At 34.5% G+C, this 10,062-nt stretch overlaps 1 protein-coding gene across 1 annotated transcript; it reads right to left on the bottom strand.

Annotated features, from left to right (window-relative positions):
* Window positions 1-4,682: 4,682 nt before the first annotated feature.
* Window positions 4,683-7,918, bottom strand: arpc5a (actin related protein 2/3 complex, subunit 5A). The gene is made up of 4 exons (XM_067362620.1): window positions 7,691-7,918; window positions 7,064-7,137; window positions 6,388-6,564; window positions 4,683-6,278 (listed from the first exon to the last, which is right to left on the bottom strand). Exons 1-4 carry the CDS (start codon window positions 7,827-7,829, stop codon window positions 6,216-6,218), a joined length of 453 nt encoding a protein of 150 aa, XP_067218721.1. The 5' UTR covers window positions 7,830-7,918; the 3' UTR covers window positions 4,683-6,215.
* Window positions 7,919-10,062: the final 2,144 nt, after the last annotated feature.

The following is a 10,062-nucleotide window of genomic DNA, read 5'->3' as shown; positions in this document are numbered from 1 at the left end:
TAATCTATACTAGATAGATAGTGCTTTAAATGAACATACAATTTAACAAACAAAAAAATAGGAGGCCAATAAAGGAGACCGTAAGGAGTACTGCACAAACAATTGGAAGTAAATAGATGTCATGTTTCCTGTGATGTCATTTTGCATTTCATTCCATTTCCTCTGTGGAGATCCGTATTATGTAACCACCTCGTCATGGGCACAACTGAAGCGCCTCCACCTCAGCCTGCTGTCTCCATGGTTTCCAGCCTCTTAGAAAAAGAAACATGAATATGTAAACAGACATGCCTCCTCCTGCCTTCTCTCTACGGATCTCTCTTTGCAAACTTGTTCAGCTGAGCGTGTGTTACATAAGACACTCAGCTGAACCGTGTTTGACAACATACTAAGTCACTAAGCTCACATCAATGATGATGTCTGCAGATACACTATTAATCTGATGAATGTTTTTTTGTGTATAGGTCCGTATAACAGTGTGATAGAAAAAAAACATTTGTCAAGGAATATGATAGTGTGCATGTTTCTGGCCACTGGAAACAAACTCTGCAGGGATTTTAAACTGTGGAATTTAATTTAATTTTTAATTTATTTTTTATTATCTCTTTTCTTGCAATGTCTTTATAGTTTGTATTTGTGGGTTGATTTCTGCACCTAAACTTGCTCACTTGAACTTAAAGCTCCCTAAAGCTGGTTTGGAAGTGATAATCTTTATGAAAAATGGAAGGCTATACAAATAAATGTCATTTAAAATTTCAATTGGACATTTTTCTTTTTTCTAATATTGCCATAGATCTAATTAACCCATTATTTTCCAGGTAAAATAAAAATAAGTTATTATACCTTTAGTAGAATAATAAATAAAAGCCAATAATTACATTTTGGACAAATCTTTATATTAGGTCTGCTTATATTTTACTGTTTTCTATGTTTTATTATTATTATTACTGTACTATTTTTAAATTTTAAGAAGGTGCACCTCTCCCTATTTAGGTTTATTTTGCAATAACAATAGGCCGACTGTACATTGTCCCGTACTTTGTAAGCAGGGAACCAGTAAGAAGTGTTTTGGTTACACAAGCCATTTAAGTTCAGTAGTATAATTGTGTGAAGATGCTGTGCACTTATGTTTCCATAGCAACTGCTACACAGAAAACAATGCCAATTCACTTGTACAACACAATGGGCTAATAAAGCCCCTCTGCTGCTTCTGACAGGTGACCCATGATTACTCATATGGAGATCTATCGACATACAGCTTTGGCATGATAACGGAGTATAATAATTCTCAGATAGTCTTGACTCTTGAGCCACATTTCAATAATCAAGACTTCTCAACACTCAGGAATGAGCTCTAGTTTTATTTTTTATTTCATTGCTCTAATTAAATTCAGCTATGGCAGTATTATGACATTTATTTAAAGGTGATAGAGAGGATTTTTTCGTCGACTGAGAATCCAAAGACTGTTACTGAGTTTTTTAAATAAGCGCATGCGTAAGAACAACTCCCCTCCTTCACAGCTCATTTCAAAGGAACGCCTCACAAAACTCGTACACTCGTATTGGAACACGAGTGTTTACCACCGACATTCGCTGTGTCGTTTTAGTGGATTCATTATGTCGGACTCACCGCAGGTAACTCATAATCTGCAGTTGTTACTCCTGTCTCCTGACAAAAACATTGCATGTGACGCCTGTAGAGTGTGGAAAGTTACTGGAGCGCACATTTGCACTTGCACATTTATATGAGATGATACGAGTCTTTGCAATAAACAAAGTAGAAGCTTGTAAGTGCTGAGAAAACAGCGCCCCCTTGTGATTGCTATGCACGTGCTCGACTCTCATTGTAAGCTGTGATGTCTGTAGCATCTCATGCGTTTATAGCAGCAAAAAATATTAAAGTGTAGAAAGCCCTGTAGGATAGTTATACAGCCTGAATATTGAAAATGTAACATACTATTATTTAAAAGATACACGTCTTTGTTTTGAAATGCGGGAATTTTCGATCTAGGCTTGCAGGTGTGGTTTCTTCAGCAGTATTTAAGGTTCTCTGCAATCTGTAAATTATGCTACTGTTTTCAAATTTTTAATTCACAGATAAAAATGAGCCAAAAAAGACATTTAACTCATTTAAAAATTACTAAATGCCCATGAGAAGGATGCAATACTAGAAATTGCAGTTCAGACATGAACATTGGACAGTGAAATGCTCATTGTTTCAGACAAAAACATGTGGAGAAGAAAAGACACATTAACTGCAAAATAATTAAAAATTAAGGTGATGAATTACTAAGTGTGAAACAGTCAGGAACCCTTTTTTCTGTGCCACCATTTTCCAGAACTGCAACCTACCTGGAGTCTCCAGAAGTGCAAGGTGTCAGGATCTCAGAGACTTAGGTTATCTATAAAGAATCCTAAAAAATGACTAAAAAGGACTAAAATGAACTCCCACACCTTAATATACCAGATTCTGGAAGATAAATTCTTCAAACAGTAGTACAAGAGGATGTGGTGCTGGTCCTTCAAGAGTCACTCTCAATCTGTCTGTCTATAAAAATAGTCTTCATGTATTTCACAACACTTCAGCTTGTAATTCTTATGGGGGTCATTTTTTAGGATTCTTTACCTAACCTAAGTCTCTGAGATCCTGACACCTTGCACTTCTGGAGACTCCAGGTTGCAGTTCTGGAAAATGTGGCACTGGAGACTAAAGGTTTCCTGATGATTTCATACTTAATTCTAAATTATTTTACAGTTAACATGTATCTTTTCTTCTCCACCTGTTTTTGTCTGACCCTGCTGACCCAATGAGCAACTGCAATTTCTAGTATTACATTAGAATTGCATCCTTCTCTTGGGCATTTAATAATTTTTGACTTTTCAGTCTGTTAAATGTCTTTTTTTGGCTCACTTTATCTGTAAAAGGAAACAAACCTAAAATATAAGTAAAACATACGTAAAATATAAGGCGTTTTTCATTTCCAGCCTTCATGAACAATTATATATCACTTATAAATGATTAAATACAAAATTAATAGTATTATTAAGATTAATGTGGTTTGGAATTGGTATGATGTGCCTGGAAAATAAATAAATAAATAAATAAATAAATAAATAAATAAATAAATAAATAAATAAATAAATAAATAAATAAATAAATATATTATATATATCCAGGCAAAAGTTTGTAAACATTACTATTTTTAATGTTTTTGGACAAAGTCTCTTATACTCATTAAGGCTGCATTTATTTCATTATAAATACAAGGGGAAAAAAACAATAATATTGTGAAATATTATTACAATTTAAAATCATGGTTTTCTATTTTAAAATATAATTTATTTCTGTGATCAAAGCTGAATTTTCAGCATCATTACTCCAGTCTTCAGTGTCACATGATCCTTCAGAAATCATTCTAATACGCTGATTTGATATTCAGTGATTATCAATGTTGGAAACAGATGTGTTGCTTAATATTTTTTTGGAACCTGTGATACTTTTTTCAGGATTCATTGATGAATAAAAGGTTAAAAAGAACAGCATTCATTCAAAATATAAATCTTTACTATCACTTTTTTATCAATTTAACACATCCAAGCTGAATAAAAGTATTAATTACTTTCAAAAAACAGAAAGAAAAAAAATTGCTGACCTCAAACTTTTGAACTATAGTGTATATTGTTACAAAAGATTTCTATTTTAAATAAATGCTGATATATTTCTTTAAACTTTTTATTCATCAAATAATCCTGAAAAAGGATCACAGGTTACAAAATAATATTAAGCAGCAACTGTTTCCAACATTGATAATAAATCAGCATATTACAATGATTTCTGAAGGATCATGTGACACTGAAGACTGGAGTAATGATGCTGAAAATTCAGCTTTGCATCACGGAAATAAATTATATTTTAAAGTATATTAAAATAGAAAACCATAATTTTAAATTGTAATAATATTTCACAATATTATTGTTTTTTCTGTATTTATTATGAAATAAATGCAGCCTTAATGAGCATAAGAGGCTTCGTTCAAAAACATTAAAAATAGTAATGTTTCCAAACTTTTGACTGGTAGTGTATATACATATAGTATCAGTGAAACACTAGTTACATAAGCTCTTAATATTTTAAGTTCATTTTTTCTTTTTTTAGTTAGTTAAAAAACATTTTTACGTCTATATAGTTTTTCAGTTAATGTTTATTTTTAATAACAAAAATGTTTCTATGGCTTTGGTTTTAGTTAACAAGAATGACACACAACAGTCAAAAAAATCAGTGTAGAAAACATCTGTGTGACGAGCAGGGCGGGCGAGAGCCGTGAGGGAACGGTGCGAGGCCGGTGACGCGAGTGATAATGAGCGTCACCTGCGAGGCGTGCCGGCCTCGAGTCTCTCACGGAGGAGCTCCGGAGGCATAAAAGGAGGAGCGACTACAGTGAAGGACGAGAGAGGACCAGGCCTGGACTTTATTTCATGGTTTATTATGTTTGTGTGGCCGGCAGACGTCCGCGATTACTTTCGTTTTGTTTGTTTATTTTTATATTAAAGTTTGGTTCAACGTTCGCCGGTTCCCGCCTCCTTTTTTCCATATCTACTGACCTCGTTACAATGTCTTTCTACACACCTCAAATAGGTCTTCTGGTTTGCACTTTCAATCAACACAAATGGAAAAAAAAGACTGTATTCATTTCATTTATTTTTTCAAAAGAACCATACAATATAAAAGGAACATTTTATAAGGCAGTTGGTAAACTAGTTCATAATTTTTGCACTTAATCAAATGATTGACTGGTGTGATGCAAACTCAACATTCACTTAGAGCCGTAAATGAACAAGTAGAGACTTCCTCGCGTTGTTTATGTATGGCTTCAAGTATGGCAAAATAAGTAGACCACAGTGGAAGCAGAATTCTCCATTGCAGCTTGAGCGCTTGCTTCTGTGTTTGGTGGGAATTGTGAGAGTACACAAACACTCATATGTCTCAGAGGTTAGCTATATCATCAGCACCTGACATAAAGTCTGAGTTCAAAGTAAAGTCATGCTCTACGATTGGTAACACAGTTCAAAAATGATGTGATCAAAATATACATAAGCTTTTGTTGGACAATTCGAATAATACTCAGCGTTATAAAAAAATTAAACTCATCGTTTTTGTAAAGAGTACAAAAACACACTAATATTAATCAACAATAAAAACCTTTTTGGCAACTTAAGAAAAGTTATTCCCTTTTTTGTTTCTTAAAACGTGATCCCGGTGTGATATGAAACCAAAGAGAAAATGGAAACGTGCGTGAATTACTGAAGGGGTTGGAGGAAAATAAACACTCTGATCACTAGAAATCCAGTTGGAAATCTCCCTCTTGAAAGCACAGGCGTTCAAATGAGGCTAGATTCAACAACCAACTCTGAACTAATATATTATGCAGTGCATGCAAGTAGGAAAAAAGAAAATACTGATGTTGGCATGTTCCATAGACCAGCTCTGATTACGCTTAAAAGGGAGCAGATGAGCAAGAGAGTGTAAAGAGAACTTCCTCTACAAACTAAAGCTTGATCACCTTCCTAAAGCTTCAGCCAAAAATAAAAATGCTGTCATCATTTATTTACCCTCATTTTGGTTAAAACCTGTACGAGTTTCTTTCTTCTGTGCAACACAAAAGAAAACAAAAAATGCTGTTAGGACTCGAACGTTCTTCAAAAATCTTCTTTCGTGTTCTACAGAAGAAAGAAAATACAGGTTTGGAATGATATGAGAGTGAGTAAATGATAGAAGTTTTTATTTTGGGGACAACTGTTCCTTTAAGTAAAACAAAAAACAATGATATGACTGTGTAATGATTTAGTCATGTGATTACATGTACTGTTTGTTCTGTTCTGTTCTGCTGAGACATTACATAGGGACAGGTATGAGAATGTGAAGTACGTGAAGTGGACGAGTAAAGAGACGTTTCCTTTGATAATAGCTAAAATGTCTGTGCTTAATATTTACTGAGGTCAACAAGAACATTTTCTCATCACCATTCCGATAACATAGATCCAAGGTGCTTATCTTCACTGCAACAAATCCAAATGGGACTGTAATGTTTGATCGTTTTAAAAAAAGATGAGAGGTGAGTGACTGGACATCCTCCACAGTTTGGCAGTGTGGGCAGAAACCAGACCACGAGGGCTTGTGCCAGCCAGTCCCTCCGCCAATGGTGCTGAGGTGCTGAACATTAAACGGTCTTCCTGGCCGTGAGCACTCTGACGATGGAGCCCACGCCGCCTGCTGAGAGAGCCTGTACGGACAGAGAGAGAGAGAGAGAGAGAGAGAGAGAGAGAGAGAGTGAATATAGCCAGAATTATATATATTTTTTATAATATTCCTTTAAAAAAAAATGTATTTACCTTTTCATGCCACTGAAGCAGGATGGCACTACTGTTGTCAGAGGGTTTTTCAAAGCCCTTGTAAATGTACTTCATGAGCAGATCGACTCCAGCCTTATCCAGAGACTGAACAGCCTTTTCTATATCGCTAGCCTTGAATGAGCTGAGCACTTTCAACACGAGGCCTTCAGCCCGGTCCTGCACACATACATACACGCATATATTATGAACTACCCTTGAAAATTAATGAATTAATCATTAATCCATTCATTTGAGATGATCATACACCTCCAATCTTATATGGCCACCCAAACAAGAGAATTTGAAGTTAATATAGAAATGCCATGAAGTGTATGTATGTATGTATGTATCTATGTATCTATCTATCTATCTATCGGGATGATTATATTAAAAGTTTAACATGACTGATACTTTAAGGTCTGGTTTCACAGACAGGTCTTAGACTAAGCCACAATTAGGCTTTAGTTCAATTAGAAAATTTAAGTAGCTTGTATAAACATGCCTTCGAAAAACATTACTGGTGTGCATCTTGAGGCAAAACAATGGCACTGACAATATTTTAATATATGTCAATGCAAGTTGCTTTCAGTTAAAAACAGCTCAAACATGCATTTTAGTCTGGGACTAGCTTAAGCCTCGTCTGTGAAACCAGGGGAGTGATTTTGCTTTTACTCACCTTCACATTCTGGTTCTTTGTATTGATGGGTGGATTCTTCAGTACTGCCTGCAAAGCCCCCATCAGGTTACCTGTATTAGGCACTAAGGAAAGCACCGCAGGACGCCTGAAATCAAATCTACTAATAACATTCACTCTTAATTATCACTATGCATTCTATTATAATAATTATCATTATGCAACTTCTATCATATGTGGAATATTATAATTTATAAAGTGTAGAAAATTAAAAGCACCCTCAGATTTTAATCTTGCAACCGGAAGTCGGTGGCATACGGAAGTGTTTCTACAGCAACCTCATACTAAGTAATTGCCACATCTATTGGGAATAGGTTATGTGCTACACTCTTCCAACATTATAGTCGCAATTTATCGGTTTTTAAAAAACCGTGAAGAGTTGAATCCGCAATGCAAACTTGTGATGACAATGTGAAATGTGCATGTCCTAAATGAATGAAGTGACTGACTACCACACCCATGTCTGGACGAGAGTACAAAAATAATTCATTTTAGAAACTTAACACATCAAGTGTTTTAAGAAAAAACGACAAATCAAAATACCATACTGCAAATAAGCAAGAAATCTATGAAAAGTAACCATAAAAGTAATGGGACTGAAAGGATATGATCTGATGAGAGAATCCACCTCAGCCTCATCCGGACCTATTTGATTTTCTCCGCCGTCCTCCTCGTCGACAAACTTGTTTTCGTCGTACTCATCTATATCAACCTTTCTGAATCGATCGGATACTGTGTTCTTCGACATGGCTGGTTCAATCAATCAATTAGAAAATCCTAGTTTATACAGAATAGTCCCAGCACTTTCAGGAAGCAGCTCGGTGCTTGTTGACTTCCGCATAGAAAGCCCCCTAGTGTCTGTGGCCTGAATTAACACCTACACGTGTCATCTCTAGACGGGACCACTTTTTTTTTTTTTTTTTTTTTTTTACAATTTGGTTTGGAAAAGGCGTTTGATGTGTATATTTACAGCTATGTAAAACAGATATTTCCAATTTAATACCCCAACCTTTTTTGACTTTCTTTTAGGTTTCAATCAGTGACATGAATGTAGTTAACTCTTTTTATTCTTAATAATGTTGTCTTGCACTACATTATTATAGTGATGTGTTTTACTGACGTACTGCTCTTAATCAGACATGAGTTAATACTGAGTAATTGTGATTTCTCCGGCAGTCCAGCAGATGGCGATATAGGCTAAATGAATGCGTTTCCAAAGTTGAAAAGCGCTCATTCATGCTATCAAATTTGATTAGCAAGCAATGCGAAAATGTTCTACCAATGTAATTAGGGGATCTGAGTCATTTTCGAATTAACAACCATAAAAAAATAAATTAATTATATGAGTCATTCCACGAAACCGGTGCGGTTGAGTCCCTCTGACCTTTTTCAGTGTATTTTATCTATTGGGTCACCAAAATATATTTTTAAAAGCTTTTTGTATTAATTGAAATGTCTCCTTTAATAATGTTTAAAAACATGATACATTTTATGTTTATATTAGAAATTATTTAGCTTTTTTTCAGTTGACACTACCTATTTTGTCCTTCTATGGAAGTGTACTTGGGATATGAATAATAAAATGAGAAAAAAGATACATTTTGCCATTCCCATAAATATCCATCTGTGATTTTTTGCTGGTAATGTTTTTTTCTAAGTAAATTCAGAGGTTATTAATTAAAATCACATTATTTAGTTCCGTACCTCAGTAACCCCTCAACCCTGTTACATAAACCATTCTCTTATGTGACACCATTAATAGGAAGTGACATCATAGAAGTCTTCTGAACAACATTGTGAGCAGACATTGGCAAGTTACCACCTTCTTTATGAATTATAAAGTGGCCAGTTTGGTCTCACTTTTTTTTTTATTATAATTTTTTTTTTTTTAACTTTATGAAAAAGTTATTTAAAGTTGTTTGTTGAACTCTGTCTGCAATGTTCAGAGCAATCATAAGAATACTGATTTTAGTTCAAATTCTGAAGTTAAGCCTTTGATCAAAAAAGATGAGGTTGCTGTCCCATTTCAGGCTTTAGTAACAAAAGTGTCTGACTTTATGTAACTTTTATATTTGCAATTACTGAATTAGTGTGAGGGTCATCTGATTAAAATTATGATTTTATCACAAATACATTTTATAATTTCCAGAGAGCTCCATAACTTAAAATAATGACCAATAATAATAGGGATTTATGAAGATATGTTTTTCTGGAAGCTAAATAAATCATTAATTGTTGTGGGGTGTTCAGAAATGTAATACATTTTGGTAAAAAATCAAAAAATGTGCAAGTCCAAATCATACCGGTTTCGTGGAATGACTCAGGGTTGGTTTGAGGTGACGTGGATCGAATTTTATTAACTATTTTATTATTTTTAAGTTTCTTGGCATCAAAATTGTTCCCTGGGCAACAGCACTCTTCAAAAAAGAACCCTTCTTAAACTTTATATGTATTGTTCAGCTGCTTGTCACACAATTTTTAGTTCACTCACCAATATGCTGGACCCTAAAATATGATAGTAAAGTAGGCTACTTGAAATGTACGACTGTGAATGTGGAAGAGGAGAAGGGAAAGTGTTACTGTGTTCTGTTCATAAAAGATGAAAGGTATAGGCTATGTGAAAGAAATCTGTGCAGGAATACTTACCTTGAAATCTTGTCAGCTGATACAAGACTGAGGCAGTATGAATGGGATTTTATAAATTATTTAACATAATTTGTCTTATTTTACATAGGCTAATATATTAATATTAACAATAACAACTATACGTTGCTTTTCAGTTGTGAGGATTTGCATTTTAAATTCAGTTTACTGTACAGTAGCTTCAGGAAATTCCTAACAACCGCAGTTTTTCCCAGCAACCAGACATTTCCTCAAATGAGGTGCCTTTTTGCCAAAACTGTACAAAAAACAACACTTGTGTGATTTCCACAGTAAAGTGTTTTGGTTTTCTTTAAATGACTGACAAATGAGTCACATTT

Source organism: Chanodichthys erythropterus, chromosome 16 (genome assembly GCF_024489055.1).
Source record: "Chanodichthys erythropterus isolate Z2021 chromosome 16, ASM2448905v1, whole genome shotgun sequence".
Lineage (NCBI taxonomy): Eukaryota > Metazoa > Chordata > Actinopteri > Cypriniformes > Xenocyprididae > Chanodichthys > Chanodichthys erythropterus.
The sequence above is the reverse complement of the archived record's forward strand: the minus strand, read 5'-3'. Positions and strand labels throughout refer to the sequence as shown.

Bases quoted from the DNA above. Each gene is read 5' to 3' on its own strand.
- arpc5a (XM_067362620.1), bottom strand. From the start codon at position 7,829: ATGTCGAAGAACACAGTATCCGATCGATTCAGAAAGGTTGATATAGAT. The intron at 7,138-7,690 runs CATATCCTTTCA...TAGTGCCTAATA, and splicing joins GGTGGATTCTCTCATCAGAT to CAGGTAACCTGATGGGGGCT. The intron at 6,279-6,387 runs GTAAATACATTT...CTGTCCGTACAG, and splicing joins TGCTTCAGTGGCATGAAAAG to GCTCTCTCAGCAGGCGGCGT.